This window comes from Diadema antillarum, unplaced genomic scaffold (genome assembly GCF_040938485.1).
Source record: "Diadema antillarum isolate AM-2024a unplaced genomic scaffold, OU_Dant_1.0 seq00000720_RagTag, whole genome shotgun sequence".
In the NCBI taxonomy this organism is placed as follows: Eukaryota; Metazoa; Echinodermata; class Echinoidea; order Diadematoida; family Diadematidae; genus Diadema; species Diadema antillarum.
Window position 1 is genome coordinate 1,849,230 of NW_027271624.1, and position 25,948 is coordinate 1,875,177.

Below are 25,948 nucleotides of genomic sequence, written 5' to 3' on the forward strand. Positions count from 1 at the left end.
TCCTTCCCCCGCTTGGTCACTTCGACGCCCCCTCGCTGGTCATACCTCCCCCAATCATGAACATAAACCGACATCCTTGACTACCAGTGGCGCACCGCCCCCCCCCCCTAATTTCCAAAGCGAAAAAACAGAACTACAAACGGCAGTTTTTGGACAGTTGACTGTAAAATGTCAAATTTTCACGCTCGCTCGCTCCGCTCGCTCGTATTTAATCGCTATGCCATTTTCCTGATGTTGCTGCCAGTATTAAATTGCCAGTAGTTGCACCCGGTGCGCCCCCTTAATTTCCAAAGCGAAAAAGAATAGCCACAAACGGCAGTTTTTAGACTGTAAAATGTCAAAATTTTGAAGCTCGCTCGCTCCGCTCGCTCGCATTTTAATCAATTCAAACTTTAGTTCATTTTTCGAAAAGAACATAAACATTTCACTTTCTTGGGGAACATAGAATAAGGTTGCATAATCAAAACAAAGTAAATTGAGAAAACATAATATTGTGGAACCTTGGGGTAACAAAAAGGTTGTAAGGAAAATTGATTGACTGAAGTGATACGGACGATATGATCGTTATGCCATTCTCCTGATGTTGCTGCCAGTAATTGCCAGCAGTTATGCCCGGTGTGCCCCTCCCCTTAATTTCGAAAACGAAAAAATATAGCTGCAAACGGCTGTCAAAATTTTCAAGCTCACTCGTTCTGCTCGCTCGCATTTAATTGTTATGCCATTTTCCTGATGTTACTGCCAGTATAATTGCCAGCAGTTGCGCCCTGTGCGCCCCCTTAATTTCCGAAGCGAAAAAATATAGCTACAAACGGTAATTTTTTGACTGTAAAATATCAAAAATTTCAAGCTCGCTCGCATTTAATCGCTTTGCCATTCTCCTGTTGTTACTGCCAGTAATTGCCAGCAGTTGCGCCCGGTGCGCCCCCCCCCCCCCCCGCCTTAATTTTCAAAGCGAAAAGATGAGGCTAAAAACGGCATTTATTAAACAGTGAAATGCCAAAACGTTCGAGCTCGCTCGCTTCGCTCGCTCGCATTTAATCGTTGTGCCATTCTCCTGACGTTGCTGCCAGTAATTGCCAGCTGTTGCGCCCGGTGCGCCAACCCCTCTTTAATCTCCAAAGCGAAAAGATAGAGCTAAAACGGCAGTTTTTGGACTGTAAAATGTCAAAATTTTCAAGCTTGCTCGCTCCGCTCGCTCGCATTTAATCGTTACGCCATTATCCTCATGTTGCTGCCAGTAATTGCCAGCAGTTGCGCCCGGTGCGCCCCTTCAATTCCAAAGCGAAAAAATATAGTTACAAACCGCAGTTTGAGATTGTAAAATATCACAATTTTCAAGCTCGCTCGCATTTAATTGTAATGCAATTATCCTTTTTTTTTTTCTTCTTACAAGAAGTCCCTCCGTGGGAGGGGTATCCCCCTCCTACACCCTCTCCCGCTCGGTTGCTTCGCTCCCTCGCCGAGGATCTCACACCGTCACATAATGTACCCCCGTAATAGTCCTTCATAGTATTTTTATTTTTACCATAATAGACACGACTTTTACACTCTTGTTTTTATAAAAAGTTCCCACCGTGGGAGGGGGTATCCGGCTAAGACACCTCATGGCTGCGCCCAGTGCCACAAAATGTCTGCTGCCCTCAACGAACCCGAATCGGTCAATACAATCACATGTAAATTATGTACAACACAGTGTACATAGAGCATGTGTAAATGTACATGATGACACAGGAGCCAATAAATCAAATAAAAAGAAAATCTCACAGTTTACATTTACTGTCAAAACGCACCCCCTTGAAAAAAAGCTGGTGACGCCCCTGGATAACATTTACAGTTTGTCTGCGAGAAAAGAAATGAGAATATAAGATCAGATTGGACTTTGCAAACTTCTTACAATAATTATACTGTTACTGACTATAATTTTGAATCATGATCACTATTGAATTGACGATTGATGTTATCACAGTAATGAAGCTAAAAAGATTGTACATCACATTAATAAAGACATTTTCAACGTTAATGAACGTATAGCCAAACAAAATGTTCGCGAACGTTTAGAGATCAGTAGATCGATTTATGTGCAAACGTTACCAGTAACTCATTATATTTTGTATATCATGTTTTCGTCATACCTTACCACAGTAAATCACACCTTTGTCCTTTGAATTCCATTTACACTCTCATAATGGGCTTGGTTTCTTTTATCATTGTTTATGATTAAGCAATCCGTTGCTACGACCCCGGCTACGACCCTACGTTTTCTTCTCCTTTAATGAACAGCTTCCCTGGCTTCTATATGAATGAAATGATGACGCAAGCACATTTTAGCTCGGCGCTAATAGAAGTAGAGAATGAGGGGCACGCATCTTTCGGCCCGATGGGTGTTGGAGGAATCATGTTTAATTTGGAAAACATTGAATAAGTGAGATAAATTACACTTATTTGCAACTGCTCATTGATAATTAGCTTTGTTTTCTATCACATTCTCATACTTAGTATATCCCCAAATAAAATGGATTAGGCAAGGAGTGCAAAGTGAATACACTTCTTTCCGCAGTGTCTGAAAGTCAAGCCAAACCAAAACTTTAAAAAAAGCAATAAAGAAACGAAGTAAGAAGGCACCCATTGACGAAGGAGGAAATTATGATTGTATTACACGATAAGTAAGTAAAGAATGTTATCAGTGCTATACAGAAGACAAGTTTCAAGAAAAATAGTGTTAAATCATTGTACATAGTATGTACATGCGCAGTAATAACGGTCTACGCATTGGCTTCTTCAGGTTTTTGCGTTTATTTTGTCCCTTTTCGACAAAAAGATCAGAAAAGATAAATAGTACTGTGTGATCTGACTCAAACTGAACTGGAAGCCGTACTTAAACACGGCCTGCACATCCCGTTAATGCGCTGAATGTAGTTCACAGGTCGCGAACCTCGCTTTTCTCACTATAGTATCCATGCTCCGCCCATCATCAGATCACGTGATTTTACAGACAATTATTATTGGCACAATCACTCTATCAGGCGCGCGTAGCCGCCCGTGTTGGCCTTCTTGGAATCCCTGTCTTCCAAGAACCCAAGATCTTTGAAAGTCTCCTCCTCGTCGTCGTGTGATGCCACGTGGTTTTCCACCGATGTCATGGGCGGTGGCGCCGCGTCAGATTTTACGGCACCATCTGCGGGGGCGCCACCAGAGTTCCGTACCGTCTCAATTTGAGAAAGGACGTCAGACATGGTCACCGCCATCTGTAGATTTTGCTTCCTCTGATTGCTGTCGGAATAAAAAAAAAAAGAAGAAGAATAAAACAAAGCCCATAAAATACAACGGAAGTAAATCGTTACCACGATAAGATAACGGTCTCCTGTATTTCTGAATTCTTACTCTCAAGAGATTAATCACATAATTACATTAAAAAATTATTGATATTTCTATAACAAAAGTTCGATAGCAAACCTGGTTCAGCAGCATTTTAAAGCATTTTAAGGTAAATCCATCATCAAATAGAACACACACACAATCCCCCCCCCCCAGTGATATCTCACTTGAACCATAACAAGGATCATATTCTTGAAGTTGTGATCATTATGATCTTTGTTTTTAGCAGCTCTAATCTCAAATATTTCATATATGCAAGAATGGAGTTAAAGCGTTGTGCCATCAAACTCTCTTGAGTATACAATCACAGAATAAAGAATAAAGTACAATAAGATGTTAGGTAGCTGGTAGTTTCTAATGCAGAACTGGGTGCACTGAGCAATCACTCCTCGACTATGCAGGCGACCACTGCCATGTAAAACTGAAAAAAAAAATGAAGAGAACGAGGTGATTCTCTGGTCCATGTAAAACGGTTGACCTCGGCATCTGCTTAATGCTGTTGAAAGGTTCCTGTCATGGTATGTGGATTCGAGACTTCCGATTCATGCTCTGGTTATGGTAAAGTATAATATCGTATATCACATTATGCCTTGTAGCCTATCAGTGTATGCTGTCCATATACAGTACTACCACCACTTACCGGTACATGAAGACGACGGCTGCTATTATCAGCACGGCTAGGACGATGACCACGAGAATGACTACCACACCAATAACAACATGTGGGCCATCCGGACCATCATCTCCGTTTTCTGTCGCGATTGAAAAAAATCGAATAAAAATATATGTATTTATTTCACCCGCAATGTCTTATAATCATAAACAAAAGGAGTATATTGACATGGCCTTGACGTATGACGCGTCCGCCGTGTCGTGGCTGAATACTAAGTACTCAGTTTACTTGTATCTCTCTAAGTATGAGCGACAGCCAAAAATAGAGGAGAGAGAGAGGGAGGGAGAGAGATACAAAATATAGGCCTAGGTAACAAATTTCGTGAATTTGATCGTCAAACGAAATTACATGCCAAAATATTCCATCAAACGATAAATTTCTAACCAATTTTCGTGAAATATAAATTATGTGCCTAGGATCCAATGTTATCATATTAAAATCTGAAATCAGGGTTTTTACGCTTCTTTTTTTTAGCGGGAGAGGGATAACATTGCTCTTACGGCCTTCTTTGCAGGCTATTGGGCTTCCGATCCATTGTTTGTCCGGTCCGCAGCGCCACTCCTCAGAATTGTTGCCGTTTTGACAAATGACAGCGATCACTTCCCCTTCCTTGAACGATGCTTTGATGATGCTCATGTACGTGTTATGCGGCAGCACAGGTAGATCGCAGTTCAGTTCTTACAGTTCAGTGGAAGAGGAGCGTGGGAAAGAAGACATATGTTAGTATGACATTTGCTCTGTAAATCTTTTTTTAGTTGACCCACGTTATGGCAGGACCTTGTCATTGCGCTCGTCGATACATTAACGGTTCAAAATCAGATGAATCTGTGCTCCAAACTCTTTGGCCCGAATTCACGAAGGTGGTACAATCTTTGTCCATGGTTTAAACCTCGGACAAAGATCGCAGTTTGTATGGGGCGCCAAGTGTCGCATGGCCTATTTTGTGGACGAAATGACCATTTCATTAACGAAATTTTCATTTCGTGGACGAAAAAATAACATTGCGAACAGGCCATGCGTTACTTGGCGGCCATACAAAACTACGGTGTTTGTCCATTTATGGTTTAGACCAAAGATTGTGCCACCTTCATGATTTCGGGCCTTTGTCTTACAACCCAATGCATTCATGAACATTCACGGGTACGCAATTACAATTTGCTTCTAAATGTATTATAATTTTCATGAAAGTGTGTAATAAAGGAGTTGAGCTTGAAAAACAAAGGAAAAAATTAGATGAACCTAGCTGTCACTCACTTCTGCCTGTGCAGACGACACCTGCATCCTCGAGGTGGGAACAATCGTGTACTGCAGAGTGAGGACAGTCCTTGAGGGACTGCTCGTTGCCTGTGCACGCAACGTCGTCGAAGTGGATGCTGCCGTACGAGCGCGAGCCGAAGTAGCTGCCGGAAACGGCCCGCTTCGCCGTGCCGAAACCCAGCTCCCTGCAGACGACGGTTGCGTCTACCAAGTCCCATCCGTCATCGCACACAGTGCCCCATATGAAGTTCTTCAGCACTTCGACGCGACCCTCAAAGGGATTCGAACCGTCGACCAAACGAACTGGTATCATAGAAAATGAGACAGTTTAAAGTAACAACAAACTTACCTGTAACAGAGATAGGGATTGTTATCATACAGTGTAGTAGCAACAAAAACGGCTTAAACATGTATTACTTAGGCTAGCCTGCTCCTTGTTTATAAGCAGCGTTATTTTTTTTTTATTAATAAATTTATTATTTTTGCGCAGAAGATCCTATGTTACTCCAATATTATCAGGTATTCATTCTTATATGGTCAAGAGGACATCTGGTAGAAGGAATTCTTCAAACCGAGGATCTAGAGACGCTGCTCCGTAGCGACCACCATTGGCATTTTCTCTCCGAATTCTGATGTAAAATGTGTTTGCATTGTCATGATCATTTTGTTGCAATGTAATGCCAATGGAAGCCAAATTATTTCTATGTCTGACATAGACCAATAAAGAAATGAATGAATGAAAGAATGAATGAATGAATGAATGAATGAATGAATGAATGAATCTATACTGTATACTTACGAGGGTCTGGTGCTTTAGAAATCATACATCATACATCATAGCTACTTCCAAAGGGTATGGATGTAATACGTATTACAACGTTACTGTATTAACGCTACTGGCAAACTCTTCGCATTTGGAGGTCTATGAAAATTTCTCCGAACCGACACTGAACAGAAAAATTCAACCTGATCTTAATCGCCGAGCACGCCAGAGCACAAACTGAAGGACGGGTAAGAGTGGGGTAAAGGGTGTGTGTGTGTGTGTGTGTGAGGGGGGGGGGGTAGCGAGGGTGTGCGAAGGTGTACGTGTACTAACTCGGTGCTGAGCAGACGACCCCGGCGTCGTTGTCGTGCGTGCAGTTATGCACCTCCACGCCGTTGTTTGGACAGAGGGCGATAGAGGACTCGTGACCGCGGCAGTCCAGGTTGTCCACGTAAATGGGGCCCGTCCCTTTGCCAAAGGTTGCGTTACCAGGGGCCTCCACGCCCGGTCCAAGGCCCAACTGACGGCACAAGACTCTCGAGTCTGATTTATCCCAGTTGTTGTCGCACACCGTGCCCCATGTGCCTTCCAGCTGAATCTCTATGCGGCCTTCGTACGGTGTGTTCCCTCCAACTAGGCGGAGAGTTATGTTGTTTTCTGAGGAAAATGTGTATAAGAAAGTATTTACATTCCGTTACCATGGTAACGCTCTGTGACTGCCATATGTTTTTAACATAATCTTTGTGCAGCTACTGTTCTTGATCTCACTGATGTACACTAATTAAAGAAAGAATCTTATCTAAATATGACTGGAACGTTTCTCACCCGGCAGGGAGCAGATGACGCCTGCATCACGAGTGTGATCACACGTCGAGTTGGCTTGCAGGTCGAAACGGTTGCACTGCACCAGTGAGCCCTCGTAGCCGCTACAGCCGATATTCTCCGCGAGGATCGTACCCTTGCCCGGTCCGAAGAATGACCCCGTCTTGGCGGATGCGGCAAAGCCATAGCTTAGCTGTCGGCAGGCAACCCGCGCCTCCTGCGAGTCCCAATCGGTGTCGCAAATTGTACCCCACTCGTTGTTGACATACATTTCCACTCGGCCCTGGTAAGCATTCTTTCCACCAACGAGGCGTACTATGAAAATGAATTTACGAATTAGTATTTATATATGAGGTCATTGCTATAATTATAAACATTGACAATTTGATCTTTCCTTCATCATAAATCTCGGGTTTCACAAGTCATTAACTAACTTCTGACAATTTTCCTCATTATGCTATCCATAATGATATCAAGTGCAGCAGAAGTCATGATAATTACTGTCATTTTCGTATCATGGCTATCATCTTTATCAGGTGAAAACGTAGTACAAGAAGTGGAAGAGGCATAAAGAGAGAGAGAGCGAGAGAGAAAAGTATAAGAAGTGGGAAGAGTAATACGAGGAAGAACAGGTGGAAAAAGTAAGAAAAAACAACGACTACTGAAACTTGCTTTTGGGCGCGCAGACGACACCCGCGTCTTCGCTATGGCTGCAAGATGTCTGGTTTTCGTAAGGGCAGTCGAGCAGGTTTTCTTCGTCGCCCTCGCACCCGACGTTCTCCAAGTAGATGGGACCGAAACCTCGACCGAAGCTGGCGTACTTGCGAGCCTCCACGGCTTTACCCAGCCCGAGCTGACGGCAAACAACAGCCGCGTCGTTCAAGTCCCAACCATTGTCGCACACCGTACCCCAAGAGTTATTCCGACTGAGCTCTACGCGGCCTTCGAAAATGTTGTTCCCGCCAACCAGACGAATGCCGGTTGCTGTGCCTGGCGCATGGGCAGGAACAGATGAAAATACAATGAAGTGTATCCTAAATCCGACATGGAAACGAAGCTTGTAACTGGTATCTTTTGCACACTAATGATAGGATTTAGTCCCAAATACCCAAGACCAAGCAAAGTATGCGAAAAACATGAGCCCGAAATTTCTGCCGGATTGGTGGATAACACCTTTCATGCTCTATAGCTAAACATGCCCTCGATTAGCGTTGTGATGTCTAGGAAGTATCTTGATAAATATGTTGCCGTTTGTGGAAAGGTTCTTTTCCTTTAATCTGATTCTGCATACCTCATTAGGGAGAGAACTCAACACTGAGTCATGAAGTTAACAAACTTTACCGACAGAACATTACCGGCTGCTTACAGCTTTGAATAATAATTATGAGCGTCCTATTTCAATACGAAGATACAAGTGCAATTGGCTGATCTTCCTAAGATATGCATTTAACACTATGCAGATAAAAGGAGCTTATATTTTCCTTGACCTTACACCATAAACAGAGAAATGAGTGAAATCTCACTTGAAGCCTTGCAGACGGCACCCGCGTCACGCGAGTGTGGGCACGAGGGATCCCCATCCGGGACCTTTCGCGCCGCGCACTGCGACAGTAGCTGGAAGTTGCTGTTGCACATCATATCGGTCATGTACACCCGGCCCTCACTTGGTGGTCCAAAGCGCGGATCGCCCACTGGGGCCTCGATGGCGGGTCCGAAACCGAGCTGCGAGCAGACGATGTTGGCGTCGGCTATGTCCCAACCATTACCGCAGACAGTCGTCCATTCGCCGTTGACTTCGATCTCGACTCGGCCCTCGGAAGAATTTCTGCCACCAACCAGGTTCACTGGAGGAACAAAGGTTGTCATAAAGTTAAAGAATTTCACGTAAATCTACATGAGGGCTGGTGGCATAAACGTGTTGCACGGGTATACTATGCCAGCTCATAAAAGAGCTACTAAGCGTCTTTCTCAGCTAAGACAGCAGAGAACAAAGTTTGTTTAATATACCTAGTTCCAGATCCATACGGTTGACCTGACAACTTCTTTGTCCCGAATAACTCTTCGAACTTTCGTTTACTTTTCTGTGAAGATGTGAGATATTTCCAGACTAATAGCAATAAGACATCAAGAATTTCCGGGGGGTGGGGCGTTGTTTAAAACGAGATGTATGTTATGTCAGCATACATAATTAAACTTCAGCAAAGAGAGCGTCACGACGTAATTCACCTCATGACACAAAGATTCCGGATTTTTCAACAAGCGGTATTCACGACTAGGTTGTATAGGGTTTTTATTTTCCCGATCATTTTCCTACTGCGCATGCACAGGTTAAGAATTTTAGAACTTATATGTGTGCTCACCTTTCGGCAGACATATCACACCGGCATCCTCCGAGTGACGGCAATTGTGCATGCCGACCCCGCGGTGCTGACATTCTAGAACGGACGCTTCGCTGCCGTAGCATCTCGTGTCGTCGATGTGAATTGGCCCTGTGCCCGAGCCAAAGCGGGCATTTGTTGTCGCAGCAAAGACATCTCCAAACCCTAGCTGCTTGCAGACGATCTGAAGGATGATTTATTCAAAGGACAACAAAGTAACACAACAAAGAAAATACAGGTAACGCCATCAATTATTAGTTTAAAGACGGATGTAGACGCCTGCAGAAGCTCGTATTTTCCTGTATTAAACGCCCCCATATTGATCTCAGTCACTGTGTTTATCATCCATTTAATTGTACTTCTTCGTTTCTCCGTCACTCAGTCAGTTCTTTGTCGGGGAAATGCACAATTATGACGCCTTTGAAGGAAGAATGGAGAACAGAAGGAAAAGTTGAGGAGTGGGAGGTGGCAGCAGATTGAAAAATCACAACCTGAGAAAGGCCGTAGAGGATATTTGGAAGGGGAGTGAAGGAACGCCGTCTTTTTAAGAGGGAAAAGCATTCACGGGAAAACTTAAGTTTAGATTGCAAGCGATTTAGATGATGACCCAATTAATAACACCCACGATATAGTTTTCAGGGTTCACTGTGTCAGGTTCTCGAGCAGCAGGGGTTGTGCCCCTGATTTGCAAGGGACTATATCTGTCTTTGGCTCGTCCTTTTTGGGGGAACTCAAAGGTGTGGCGCCCATGCTTGCTTCCTTTCAAACAATCATTGCATGACATGTAAAACCAAACGAAGTATAGTACGTACTCTCGCATCAGTAGTGTCCCAACTGTCGTCGCAGATGGTTCCCCAGACGTTGTTTAAGAACACTTCCACCCTGCCTTGGAATGGATTCCCTCCGTTGACGAGACGCACCAGCTGGCTTGGTGCAGGGGTCGTCGTAGGGATAGGTGGCAAGGTTGCTTTTAGGGGGAGAAGCAAATTAATTTAAAATGGAAAAAGGAATCAGTCCTGCAATCCTCATCTTCATTTCTAATTCCCATTTCATAGATACAGTTACTATGATGACAACTCTCAGAAAATGGCCTAAAAAGACTTGCCTATTTTGATGAATAGCAAGACTAGGGGGTGCCTCATTCAGCAACCCCCACCCCCCATCTTGGCCGTTGACCGCGTGATCGCGAGGAAAATTGGCACGCGCGTCATCCACAAAGGTGATCTACAAAACTGAATAAGTAATTATTCCGCAATTATTCAAATTTATTTTTAACAATTTAATTGTGCTAATTTATGCACAAAATTGAAAATTTTGCTGTAAATCTGTAGACAAAAGTCCTAAAACTGCTAATTTTTGGTCTAGGTACTCTTTTTAGGATTCTCATTGAATGTACAAAAAAATGGTGGCACTAAAGTTTTTTCTTATGTATTCTATTGTTTTTTAAAATTTGTTATGTATTTCATTGTTTTCGACTTTTCGACTGTTTTTATTTTCTTTTCGATGGAAATCATCGGCGACACTATTTCGATTATAACAACATGAAATTAATTGATTTTAATCAGCAAAAGCTAAAATAATGATACATTTATGAATTTTGGCTAGAAACAGTATTTACATCGGATTTGCACATGAAATCACGCTTTTGAGCAATTTAGGGTCTGACATGCATTTATTGCGTAACTTCAGAACCACGTACCTGGACTTCCCGAATTTGATCTCAAAAGTTGCACAAGACTAAAAAAAAAAAGGTCATGAAACATACCGTCGCGAGATTTTTACGTTACGGATTTATCATGGAAAATGTCGAGTGGGCCAAAAGCCCCCCCCCCCCAGTCTTTTTTAGGGTTTATAATTACATTCATATACATTAGAGAACTATAGATAGCAGTTACAAGGTCACGATTATAAACGCACAGCGACATGAGAGAGAGAGAGAGAGTGTGTGTGTGTGTGTGTGTGTGTGTTTGCAACATGCCGTGACTCGTTGCGTGTGTCCGGATGTGTGAAGATGTAATTGTGCCTTTGCATAGGTTTTAACATTATGATAAAAATCATTATGGTCAGCTATGTATTACCAGGGGTTACTCGCTTGGTTTTATCGCTGCTGTTCCTAACAGCAGTACCTAACATTACTGATACCCAAACATTGCCAGGACTACATTGATTCACCTTGGTATAGAGGAACATCATGTAGGTATAAAAAACACCTTGTCCGAAGATGAACACATGGGTCAAAGAGAGAAAGAGAGAGAGAGAGAGGGGGGGGGGGTGGTAGGGAGGAACAAATAATTAGAAAGTGGAGCGAAGGTGATTTGGGGGTGTTGGGCAAATGAAACTTACGTGGTGAACCTGCGCAGACGACTCCGGCATCGTTCTCATGCTGACAATCGCCCTCTGAAAAATTCCCAGTCGGACAGAACTCGAATCCGTACTCGTCGCCAGTGCAGAGTAGGTTCATCGAGAGGATCGTACCAACGCCCATGCCGTAAGCCGCCGTCGTCGATACCGCCGTCGCATTGCCGAAGCCGAGCTGGCGACAAATCACCGACCCATCCTCGAGATCAAAGTAAGCTCCGCAGAACGACCGCCAAGGTGACGAGGGCGAGGCGCGGGCCTCTACCCGCCCTTCGTTTGGTGCGCTCCCACCAACCAGTCGAAGTTGGTAAGGCATCGGTGGAGCTACACGAGTGAAAGATGAGAACAAAAAACACGTTTTAACGACATGTTTTCTGATCATTTTTTTTTTAATTACATTATGACATTTTTATAGCACCTTCTGCTAAGGGTACAAAATACTTACCGTAATGTATAAACAACAATATGTCAGACGTGATAAGCTTTAATACATCAGATACACAATCAACTGAAAGGGCAGTATCTCATATGCCATTATGAGATGGGATTTTAGATGCTGTTCAAACGTTACTATATGATTCATTTTTGGGAGGGTTAATGAATTCCAAAGTTTGGGGTAGACGTACAGTACGAAAAGGAACAAATCCAACCATTCTGTGCGTCGATGTACGAAAAGGAACAATTCCCAACCCTTTTGGAGGTCTTTGGAATGACTAAGAAAGTGATAACATTTATTTGTTCAACATGATTTTTGTTTCTCTCCATTTCTTGGTTTTGGATACGGAAACATTATCTTACTCTGTATTTTATTCATCCTTGCTGCTTCATTTTGGCAATCTTTTTGATATTTATTTTCATTAACTTTTTCTGATTAAAATATCATGTGTGTTACCCTTTTCTGAAGAAATGACAGAGTCATCACACATATCCAGAGCAATATAAACAGTCTTTTTCCATAATGCACAAATTGTGAGTAATCAGAAGGAAACATTTTAATGTTCGTCGCATAGTTGCCATTATTTCCATTTATCAATGATATATATATATTTTTTTTTTTTTGCTTCGTGTTTCAAGCCCAAACCATCAATTCCTAGAGACAACACTTGAGTGCCTTTGTGCTGTATCTTTTCACTGTTAATGTTAATATTCATACTAATATTTCGTAGAATATGATAAAGACTTCCTATATCGTGTTAATCCTATTTTGGTTATACACCACTGTCTATTTCAGTTGAAGAATAATAAAGTAAGCCTCTTAATTGCGAAATTTTATTACTGAATCTGAAAAACGTCTGAAATATCAACGATATAACTTGTCTCTCAAATTCGCAGTTGTGAATAATAATTTCCTGATCCTGTACAGAATCAATGGATAGGCAGCGCCGTGTAATATGTCTAGTTCTGGAAACGTAATTAAATTCAGAGTTGCCAATTTAATAAAGACAAGAGGATAATTTCTGAGACAAAATCACCCCAGGACTTGACGGGATATACAGCGCGTATAAAAAAAAAAAGTAATCCAAATTTGGAGGGCTACTATTTTAACATTGTCGGTCATTGAGCGCAGTGTTGGTTGTGAGTAAAGGGGTACCCTTCTTCTTTCCATTGATACCTAATTACGTTGACAAACATCATGCGTGACTGAGCACATGAATTCTTAAAAAAGACAACAATGACAAATTGCACGTTTAGGGCTTGCGTGTCATTGTGAAGGAACAATGCATGTCTCACTGCCTGGATAAGATCTGTCAATGGAAGTGGTCGAATCCTCGGGGTTGTGGGTTGGCCTCCATGGGAGTGACCAAGTTATCGGACAGGTGACTATGTTGAAGATTATGAACCATAAAATGTTAGGAGAAACCCTAAACATTAACAGATGTCATCCATGCAGTGAGATATGCATTGCTCGTCACAAAAGCACACAAACTTGGAAAAAGTGCAATTTGTCATTGCTATATTTAAAGTTCAGGTGCTCATTCGTGCGTGACATTTGTCAACATAATTGGGTACTAATGGAAAGAGGAATAGTTCTTCTTTCCTCACAATCAACATTGTGCTCTACATAGCTGACAATTATGAAATAGTAGGCCTCCAAAGATGGATTACTTTTTTTTAAATACGCATTGTAGTACATTTCAACTCCATAATCGAGTTGACTTTGCAAAATATTAAGGTCAAATTCGAGGAATATGTTATCAAAATCAAACACGAAAAGGAAAGCTGTGGCATTATCTAGTGTCACATGTTTTCGTAAAATAGTGATTCATCCCTTTCCCGCAAGTATACAAAATATCGGGCCTACATCATCACACTATCTCCTGTTTACCTAACCAGTAATCTTCACAAATCTTTTTTCCTTCAATCTTAAAGGCACAAATTTGAAAGGCTTTTTTCTAATAACTATACGCGAGGATGACAGTTAGAGGTAAAAGATTGCTTGTTATTGGAACAAAAACGCAATTGACATAAAACATCGAGCAGTTATGACGGCATAATCTCCTTTTAATTTGCTTAATGTATGTTTCTTAAAGGCAAATGGCACTTTAAAACCGTATAATGCTCAATATCTATAACATTCTCTAATGTAACTTTATCTAAAAGGGCAATCTCTGTAAACAGGAATGGTAGATGAATATTTGCTGAGTTATGGTATCTAGCGAAATAAAATTGCACTGCATGAAAAGGCTGATATGAATACAGGATCCTTGAATATTTTGAATGGTTCTGAGTGAGAACTAATGGGCGTAACAACTTCAATAGAATTGTTCATACTTACACGTGCAGTGGACATTGGGTTGTTTGCTACAGCCGAGCAAGAGGAGAAATGTTACTGCGACGTAAAACGCGCCTGTCTTTGAAGATGGACCGGCTCGTGATGTCATTATGCCCGCTGTACTTTGCAGCGTCTGCGTGAAAGACCGTTCAATACAAACATATATTAGAGGCGATAAGCCATGGCTGTCATTCTTCGATCCTATGATCCTTTGTGATGCCGAGGGCTTAGGGCCTTAAATCTTCGGGGATATGAAATGTGTAAAACGATACGAGGCATGGACTAATTTTGCGGGGTTTTTATCGATCGTCGTAGTGATCAAGTTATTGTGGTTGGCTTCGAAGGTTAACAAGGCATCAACACAGATCGGCGTTAGTATTGCTGTCATTCCAATCATTGTTAAAGTCATAAATATTTGCTTAAATTGTTCATTTTTTATTCTCCTTACTGTTATGATACTGGCGATATGTGTCATTATGTACTGACTGGATGAAATAATCTTTGCCAGTATAGGGTTATCAAGGTATTCAAATGGTTATAATACAAGTATCATTTCCTTACATCTAGTAAATATGAACTCACTTCAGATCATTTTACAACAAAATGTTTGTTTCAACGTCTCAAATAATATCCACCCTAATTATTCAGTCACTCTTGGTGCATACCGAAGTACTTTTGTTATGTTAGTCACGTGAGTGTTCCCATCATCAAAAGCCCAGGAAAGTACAGGTTTGTGGGTTTTTTTCGGCTTTCTACGAAATAACACAGGGGGAAAACACTTTCAAAATCGACACTGTGTTAAGTGTAGGTCCATGATGTGTTTTTTATAGCTGTAGGCGTATGCGGAAGGTGAAGAATGGATATACTGGAAATACAAATAAGAGTTTGATTTAAAGCGCTCGTAAAGTTTGATTAAAACCTAGCGCAAGACATGGTCGAACAATGATTGGTCACTGAAACACAAGGTGCTGGTAGGGGAGGCGGAACCAGGGGCGATAAAGTAATCGAAAATTAAAAGGAAGAGAAGTCCCACAACAAAAACCAGGACTGTACGGGGGTACCGCCCCTAGATGAAGATGCTTTCCATGGGAAAAAAAAAATGTGGGGGAGGGGGAAGGGAAGTGGAAGGGAAAGGGGGGTAGAGGTGAACCTTTGACCCAACCATGAACACTCACACCTGACCCCCCCCCCCCCCCGACACACACACACACACACTCAAACAGACACGCATGAAACGTCCGAATTATCCACATCCGTTTTTGTAAATCTCACAGTTCATGGTTAGGTTCCTCGTTTTCGCTTTTGTTTTTAATATCAGTTTGTGTTTCAGTTATCTCCACTTGGCCTATATGATTTAATATAATTAGAGATATTTACACTCTTACTTTAGTTTCCTCTATTTTCTAGTCAGATAATAACTACAAAAATGTAGTTGCATTTCGGTGAAATCGGTTGCTTTGACTCTTTTTCTTAACAGACAGAAATAACTAGATTGCATAATCATTCACTCTTCGGACGATCTAGTCGAAAATTTTACTAGATTTTCTAGAAGAAAAAATGACTAGAAATTTAGCTGCATTTCAGTGAAATCGGTGCATGGGATTGACTGTTTTTCTTGTCAGACGGAAATAACTAGGATGACATGGTCGTATAGTTCACTTCGTAATGAATATGTCAAAAAAAAAACAACCCAAAAGAACATTTAAACAATATTTTCTGACATATTTTGTCCCTAACATTGCAGTGAAGCTTTTACTTAATATAGTTGCCGATTAACTTTTGAGTTGTATCATGAGTCTGATAGATTGTAGCCTTTTGACAAGGCCTTCTCACTGAATGGAGACGAGCCCAACCGAGCGCGACCTTGCGCTGTCCGCACGGCAATAGGCTCGCTTTTCTTGCCCATACAGCGAGAGGGCCTTGTCAAAAGGCTAGATAACAAGCGATGTATCAGTATTTCATGTACTTTATTCCGATTTTAAAGTATTTGTCTATATATGTCTAGTGTCTCCCCATCTTTCCAACAATGAGAGGAAACGGACGTCTCGTAAGGAATTGCTTGCAGACTTTAGAGCTTTCTTAGTTAGACCGGCTTCTTGTGCTTAACAGAAGAAGAAAAAAAGCAACAAAACATCACCATTGTGGAAAATCTGAGATATTTACATCATGAAATAAATTCTGTCTTTCTATGAATTATTTGATTTCAAAGTACAGCAGTTGCGTAGAACCTCTGTCTTTTCCTTCACAGGAAACTACGCTAACAACGTTGGAACAAACTGTCATTTTACGGCAAGAGCATTATTACATCATACTTCAAAGACGCTATCATAATATAGGAATGGACGGCAAACAAATATCAATGTATGATAACCATACAGGAATTCATGATTATCCGCGAGTGAAACCACGTTTTTCTGTTAACATAAATGTTAAGCATAAATAATGGTGTGTAGCCGTTCTATGTAGAGGCACGGTAGAATTGCTGGTATTAGAGTGCAGCTATCACCAATCAAAACATCAGGGCCTTTAACTATGAAACCCAGACAGTGATGTTCACCGCGAACCTTGCAAGTTCCTGTGGTGACAGCCTACTAGCGTAAACTTCAGAATATACTACGTATTTTTCTGCATACCGAAACTTTTATTCTGAAAAGTCAGGATGTGCACCTCTGTCGACCTCATATTCTAACATGGTCAAGGCAAAAAAAAAGAAGAAGAAGAAGAATCATAACTACAATAACTTTTGAAGGCCATGCACACAGGGAAAACAAATCTCAGTAAATGCGATGCTCCGCTCAATTAACCCCATTAACCCTTCCGCACCACATTTATCAGTAATATAAACAAGATGACCCAACAACAATCACAAATGATGAAAAAGATGTTAAAAGTTTTAACGACTATATGTCATGTGACAGGTTGATGGAAGTAAAGTTAAGTGGAACAACTGCAGTCTGACATTGCAAGATGAATTCAACATTGTATGGATTTGATATAAGGTATGTATATAATATTTCAATTACAATATAAAACAACCTATTTGATGTTCTACACTCTATAAATCATTTTTTTAGTACACCTGTATGTAAAAGCAATAACTCGATCTATTATATCCCTTTGTCTGAATGTGCATTACCAGACAACCTTGTCTAACATTTTTCCTTTTCCCTGTTTGTTTGTTTTCTTTAAATCTGTTGCACTCGACTCATTAAAGGACAAGTTCACGTTCATAAACATAAGGATTGAGAAAATGCAACAATATTAGTAGAACACATCAGTGAAAGTTTGAGGAAAATTGGACAATCGATGCAAAAGTTATGAATTTTTAAAATTTTTGTGTTGGAACCGCTGGATGAGGAGACTACTACAGCTTGTGAGTCATATGCGTACAACAGGATAAAGAAAATGTAAAGAAAATTCAACATATTTTCACTTTTTTTCGCATAATAAAAGAGCACTTGACTTGTCTCTTTCTAAAAGCAGGGGGAATAATATTACCCCTTACATATGTCGGTAACGAGTCAAGGGAATATGTACTTTTTTCAAAAGATGGAATTTTGTGAAATTCTCTTTATATTTTCCTTATATTGTTGTACGCATGTGACATCTAAGTTATTCATACACTGCAGTAGTCTTCTCATCCAGCGGTTACTACACAAAAACTTCAAAAATTCATAACTTTTGAACGGGTTGTCCGATTTTCCTCAAACTTTCAATGACGTGTTCTCCTAATATTGCTACATTCTCTCAATCCTTATGTTTATGAGGGTGAACTTGTCCTTTAATTCTTGAATTTCATATGAATACTATTCATATCGACATGTATTACTCAGCACAAAGAGTAAGGAAATTCTGCCGATTGATTGTGTTTCTTTAAAATGAGAGCAATAATGGCTGTAGGCCTACTGATTATCATTTAAAAAACTTGGATAACTCCGCATCAAAAATGTAGCATGCTTGATATGATCTTACGAGTGCATGGGGCATGATGTGCATGGGGCATAAAATGTGCGGAAGGGTAACAAATTGTATTTTGGCATTGAGTATGGACGTTGATGTTCGGACAGACTGGTGATTTGATTTCAATTTCATGATCACTCGCTATACGTAAAGTGGAACTTTCAAAAGAGATCTGGATATTGCATACACAGAGGGGATGATTTCTAGTCTTTTGTTGATTTTTGACTGGAAGGGGGGCATGGTATCAAACATTAAATGTAATCCAAAGACAGGAACACAGATCGAGAGGACACTTTTCTTTCTCGTGTTCATGATTGGATTAGTGGGGACACCACGGACGTTCTCGTTACCGAATATTCTTTACTGCAGGTCTTTAAATCTCATTGAATACCTCTGTACCTTTGGCCCTTGAGATTTCTTCCCGTCAATAATGGCAAAGTAGATTTTTCTATCGGAAACATATACCTCCCGACACAATCACACTCAACCACCAAAGGGCGTTGCAGCGATGACACTAAAATCGGTGAAGGGCTCCCCTCGTCGACGCCATACCCGGACCCTGTTTCATAAAGTTGTTTGTAAAGTTACGCATGACTTTACGAACGACTGGAATATGAAGTGCCAATATGTATGCCCATTTTTTTTCTCCAGTTACGTTTTAACAAAGTACAACTGTATGTCAATATTTCATCTACATTAGGACAAAAATTCACTTTCAACTAAAAACGTGTGTTAACATGTAAGAATAATCATGATCATCGGCAAAGTTCAACTTTAGCTATTGAAATTAACAATTATTAGCAAACCCACTTGACTTGCCATATCTAAGTCGTTCGTAAAGTCGTGAGTAACTTTACGAACAGCTTTATGAAACAGGGCCCCAGGCTCTTCCATCGATGAAACGGAGTCAAAATATTGATTTATCACTGAAAAGATGATGCCTTTTGTGTTAGCAATATCATGATGTTTTTTGAAAGTTCTCGTTCACGTCTCGGGTGATTGTCAAATTGAATTCGATTTGTTTTGTCCGATCATCACCAAGTATACCCAAATCGTAAAGATTGCTCATTTTACATTATCTATTCGACCCTTAAACACATTGATATTTTAAGCCGCCTGCTTTACACGTACGTCCCATTAAATAAAGCACAATAGGCCTATAGTACTGAATTGATCACAGTATAAGATGATACCAAACATGACGACTTCTGATATTACAGAATAATCGATTTAAGTCGACTTTTCTTACTTTTTGTGCGGTTAAACACAAAAAGTAAGGAAATTCGACCTTGATCCGGTCATATTTCTCTGAAATGAGAACAGTTTAGGCCATAATTCCAACCTCAGATCCTATCATAAAGAATAGGATGTTTACGCAATGGCAATTTGTAAATATGTTTAACACATGTAACCACACCAATACGACGACTCACACGATATGCGGATGTATAAAAGTGCAAGTCATGTGTAAATGAAACAAAAATCAACTCGTTGTGTATATGAAAACGAGAATGGATATGAGAAAAGAGACAGTGGTACTTGGCTGTATTTTCGCATTTAAGACACAAAAATAATTGTTTTGATCTTCTTATCATTCCCACTCAGGGTGTAACTGTACACGAGGATGTTAAAAAATCAAAGTAGTAGATAAATGTTTAAGTGCACAGGATGGAGTTAGGCTTAAATTTCTACTAAACAGGTAGAAGTGGTTTGCTACAAACATACATCTGCTGGAAAGTACTCATCATGGATTCTGAATGGACGCAATATACAGGTACCTCTTACTCCAATCAGTAAGTACTAACAATACCAGGAAGTGTTATCGTTGATCATGGAGATTATAAACACCTCAACAGAGTCACGAGGAAATCCCCCCTCGCACATAATGGACCGCTCTTCCTGTGTACCTTTCCTTCGCTGGAAATAGTCCTGCCTCACCAGCCCCGTAACTACAGGTCACTTCAACATAGGTAACCACATAATATTCCTGAGCGCGCGATATATATCAACGTCCTGATCTACATTTACTTTATCGACGCCAACCACTCCTGCTTGGCTTTACAGCCCAATGCTTCATTTTTGTTTCTTTATGCACATGTTCCCACTCACTGTCGTTAAAAATATGCAAGCAAGATGTACTAAGAACAAAAAAGAAAAAGAAAAAAAAAATGAGCTAGAACTGTCATTTAGGCATGATATTGTTCACATATTCCTTGATATCAGCACTTTCGTTTTCATTGAATCTAATGAATCACGTTAAACTCAACCATGCTTAAATAAATAAATGGAAAAAATGAAAAAAAAAACGTGTACATAGATATCATATATATATATATATATACACACAAAAGCATTTTCCATGTTACGTTCAGCTTTCACGAGAATGGAAGACATTTACAGGTTTACCCCTGTAATAATGCTAACTATTTGTGTAAATGAAACAAACTAATAGAGATTTGAAGTACCAACAACATCCTAGCAAACATTCCATCATTCGAGTTTGTGTGATGAGAAATGTGGTGAGAAATGAGGTAATTCACTGAAGTCAATGTTCACTTCAGTTCAATTCAGAACACTCCAGAGTATCTTTTGTCAATTGCTCGACTCTACCAAGGCACAATCTTCATGTCTTGCACAGCTTCCTCGATGGGGTTTGCTTTACCTCCATTCGCTCCCTACCCTATACCAAAACCCTTCCTTTAAACAGGTGCAATAGTACAGCCCAGCATTGTCCAACTTCCTTCCCTGCCTAAATAAGTATCTCCTGTGTTCCCTTCCGCCTGTCTTCTATATACCCCCGCACGAGAGACGGAGAGGGAGAGAATGAAGCAAAGAAAGAGAAAATATCCATGTGTAATATATCTCAGCTTTCTACACTAAAGCAAAAGGGGAGATCTGCAACAGTTGGAAGTCTGGCTTTGTTCGTATTTCATTCTATCGTTTCTTTCACCTGCAAAAACTGGGCGTCTCGTGTTTAGATTACAGATTACACTATATTCATCCTACTACTCCTACTACTACTACTACTACTACTACTACTTACTACTACTACTACTACTACTACTACTACTACTACTACTCTACTACTACTACTACTACTACTACTACTACTTCTACTACTACTACTACTACTACTACTACAACTACTACTACTATTACTATTACTGCTGCTGCTGCTACTACTACTACTACTTATACTACTAGTAACTAATTAGAGGGCATCTATTATAGTCATCCTGCTCAACTTTTCCTTACAGTTATTACACTGGCTTCACATCTAACAGCGAAGTATGCTCAATTTGATCTTCATCTATTGTCTTCGGAATCATTCAGCATTAAAAGCCCAGGTTACATATTTGTTTGTTGAACAGTAAGCCTATACAGGTAATATACCATGCAGGAATCACATGTGTCCAAATCATAACCTCCATCTCAATTACATTGTATCCACTGCCACGTTATCTATTTGTTAAAAAAAAAAGTGTTTTCGTAAAAATTCTTTGAGTGGTTCAAAGTATACGAGCATGCTTTTTAGTTGACCTTTCCTTTCTTTCTTTTTTTTTTCTCGTATAAACAGAACTTTGTATTTTGCCGGTATGCATGACACCTTTAATGCTAACTATCAGTATATCCTTTGTACCAGTTGAATGTATGCGTATACGATATAATTTCTGATTTATACTGTGATATGTTTTGTTGAAAAAAAGCAATGAAAATAAATTAATTGAATTGAAATGAATTGAATCTACAATCACTGCATGTGGAGAAAGGGATGATATCCCATTATGATTCACGTGTATTTCATTTAGTAACATTTATTTGATCGCATTTTTTGTTTTGTTAGTCCGTTCCCCCAGTTTTGGTACGGTCTGAAAAAAACTATCTGTATCTCATAGTTTCCCTAATCTGATTTATCACGGGGACCTGCGGCTGTACAAGCTTACTTTCACACAGGCCCATCATATTTCTCGCGTTATGACCATAGCTCAACTCTCATGTATACAGACCTTGTGTTTATACCAAGACAAACTTTTGTACATTCCGGTAAATCTAATTTATGTTTTGTATAATATTCGTATTTATATGCTTTTTGTGCAATATGTGAGAAATATGAAAATAAATTGAAATGAAATGAAATGAAATGAAATGAAACGAAATGAAATGAAATGAAATGAAATGAAATGAAATGAAATAAAATGAAATGAAATGAAATGAAATGAAATGAAATGAAATGAAATGAAATGAAATGAAATGAAATGTTTCCTTCAGCTCCTTTAAAATCACTCCGCAGACAAAACTTTCCCAAGGAAAGGTATAACACGTGCATGTTTTCATTTGTGTAACCTAATATCCATGAATCCGGTGTTTTATCAAACAAATTGAACTAGTTCTCAGTATTTTTCAGGGAAAAAAAAATCAATATACGTGTTTATGATGTAAGAACTCCGTGCCCCATGGGAAGAGGGCATGTCGATCTGGCCTATTGTAATATTATGTAGCCCTCCCCCCCCCCCCTTTATGTAATTATATATGCATGGATGTGTGTATGTATATGGATTTTTTTTTTCATTGCAGGCTCCAATCACATCGAACAAGGGCAAACAATTAAGATTAACTAATATTAACATTCTCTTTAGAGTATTCGTTTGTAAGTACAATCTTTGCAGTGATGAAATAAGGTTAAAGGGCTTCATGAAGAACTTAGTTTTGACCTTTAATACATTATTATTGATGTGGTTTATATATAAGAAAGATTAAAGCGATGGACAACTAGGAGTCATATTTGGATCATGGCGGTTTTGCGCACGAGGCATTTCAAAGTGTTGGCAGCCATTTTAAAGGCATTTCGATATGAATGAAGAATGTAGGGTGTGGTGAGGGGAGGGGGAAAGGAGAGATTAAATCACATGATCTCACCGATACTAACACACTGGAATCTTTTCATAAATGAAATGCTCAATGCTTTTACAGATGTTTACAGATATTAAAAAAGAACAGAAAAAAGACATGGATGAAGATTAAAATGTCAGCTATCATCCTATCGCAATATGTGACCATGCATCACAAAGCCAAGAAAAAGTCGTATACGACCCGATTTTCCGTGAGGACGCAAACAGGTGAAATGGGTCAACCTGGTTAATTTTATTTCTTTCTTTAATTGTAGCAAAATAGTTTCAGGGAAGCTCATTAGTATTGAGTCATAAGTTATGTCATTTCAAAGCATAAGATTGGTTCTTTCAGAATCTGCCTTGAACAAGATATCCATGTGTGGTGACATTTTGGTGGTTTTGTGATGCAGGGTCACAATCATATACTAACGAAAGGATATAAACTCAAACAGACTTACTGTTGATGAACATTACCAAGTCACTCAACATGGTAGTCGTACACGTCATACAAAAAGAATGATAAAATACTTGATTACCTAACATCTGATCATCACCCACACACACACATACACACACACACACACTAGGCACCCACTGCCAATAGACAATCACGTGTCTACGACAGTTACATTAGATTGCAGGCATAGGGGTAAAACTTATGCATTTCGCTAATCGACAATAAACCTAATAGACTACGAAGAGAACACTATATTTTGAATATTACATTAGGAACTTCACATTTGGTAGGCCTGCGGGGATCGGCTTTCTCATTGCGAATAAAACTAGGTCTAAACTACTAAACCACTATTGCAAATGCGAACGAGTCGAAACATCTGTACACAAAAAAAAAACCAACAAAACAAAACAAAACAAAGGGAGAGATTTCTTCCAGTGTATGGAGTGATCTAGGCTTATATATTATCCTGATTTGAACGGAGCGGATCAGCGGCAGAGGAGGTAGAGAAAAGGCCATTCCGCACACGTATACCTTGCTGCGTGGCAGAACCAGGTATTCTCTCAAAGCTAAGTAGGCCTATTTATGTATAGTTACTTATAATGCTTGGATGAACGAACAAATGGGACAATATACACACATATATATATATACACACACATGGAAGACATACAATACACTACCAACCAATGGTTTACTACATACGCCAAGTAAGAATTTTAATGAGGACAGTATTTTACTTTTAAAGAAAGTTTCTGATCATCGGGCAAACAGGCAGGTTGGTGGATTTATAAAATTCCCTTACCTTAAAGTCTGCGAAATGTAGTCGATACTCCGTCCGTCGCTCGCAGTGCGTATCTGTTACAGACGCCACGTGAAACACAATACATCTGTCTCCAAACGGGCAGATTTATTCGTGACAGAGTTTCGCCGTCGGACAACGTGCTGGAAAGGGATAAACCTGCACGCGAGCAATGGAGAAGCAAGATTGAGCACGCTTCCGTGTGTTAAAAAACACAGGGAGGAAAAAAATAGTTTGATGAAAAAGCCTCCCTTGCTGGTACTTCTTTCCGCTACTGTTACAAACAGACAAACTGGTCAGGTCACGAGTTAAAAGTGTATACCTCATGAAAGGTGTGATTACTACCGATCTCTGTTCTTATTAACGGTGTGTTGCATGAAGTACACAGAATTTGTCTAGCTGTTTGAGTTCATTTTGGATGAAACTTCGAGTTATTTAAAAGATTTTTTTTCAGGACAACAGTCCAAAAGAGGACAAACAACCGGAGCTGATTACCCGTACAACGGAAATAGATGGGGTGGATAAAGTTGAACACAATATAACGCTTCACAAAGCTTGTGCATGTCTTCTGTGTTATAGAGACGCCCAATCCCATTCCCTTATCCTCAACTATTGTGGATTAATGGGTCTGAATGACTTAACGAGTTGTGACAGAGCAAAAGAGCACTTTGCATGTCAGATAAGAAACCGGCATTGTAGATTTTTCGAGTAAAGACACACAGGCGTACGTTGGCGTGTACAAAATAACATGTGCACCCACCAAAAGGAATATACATCCGGATTATACATGTTGTATATTCATCTGCTAGCGTTATGACGTTATACGCACACGTGTATGCAGAGCTCGACACAGACTTTCCCCCCCCCCCCCCTCTGGTAGCTAGTTCGGACCACCAAAGGCATCAAATTTCATTGTTTGGTAGCCCGACAATGAAATTTGGTGGCCTGAAAAAATGAAGAAAATCATTTAAAAACACTTAAGTATGTGAAAAATTGGCAGGTATGAGATAGTGCTTCAAATGACACGTAATGTACCTAGGAAGTAGAAAAAAAAATCAAAACATTAAAACTGTAATAATTTGATAAAACATCAAAATCATTATTGTACATCCAGGTATAAATAGATTTTCTAGGTGTATTTGGTGGTATCATGGATGAATAGAATTTGGACATAAAATTTTGCCTTGAGAGGAGAAAAAAAAAGGTTTGGCCGCATTTGGCCGTAAAATATAGCTTATGTTTAGTCACGACGACAAGCCGTGATCTGGCAACCCTGGATACTCGCCTCAGCCAGCCGAAATGAATGCAGTTGTGGAGCACTGAGCTCTGGATGAAAAAACAAAAACAACAACAACAACAATACATAAATACAACGTACACACTCGCAAAATTTTCTGGTGGCCCGGGCCTCCAAGCCACCGCTGACGTAGAGTCTTGGTATGTG

General features: G+C 40.1%; 1 protein-coding gene across 1 annotated transcript; it reads right to left on the reverse strand.

Moving 5' to 3' along the window:
* Nucleotides 1-1,473: 1,473 nt before the first annotated feature.
* LOC139738055 (scavenger receptor cysteine-rich domain-containing protein DMBT1-like) lies at nucleotides 1,474-24,704 on the reverse strand. The gene is made up of 13 exons (XM_071648718.1): nucleotides 24,508-24,704; nucleotides 14,403-14,532; nucleotides 11,612-11,950; nucleotides 10,081-10,235; nucleotides 9,251-9,452; nucleotides 8,414-8,734; nucleotides 7,563-7,880; nucleotides 6,894-7,205; nucleotides 6,402-6,725; nucleotides 5,303-5,608; nucleotides 4,549-4,725; nucleotides 4,016-4,127; nucleotides 1,474-3,270 (listed from the first exon to the last, which is right to left on the reverse strand). Exons 2-13 carry the CDS (start codon nucleotides 14,506-14,508, stop codon nucleotides 3,012-3,014), a joined length of 2,931 nt encoding a protein of 976 aa, XP_071504819.1. The 5' UTR covers nucleotides 14,509-14,532; nucleotides 24,508-24,704; the 3' UTR covers nucleotides 1,474-3,011.
* Between the last annotated feature and the right edge of the window lie 1,244 nt (nucleotides 24,705-25,948).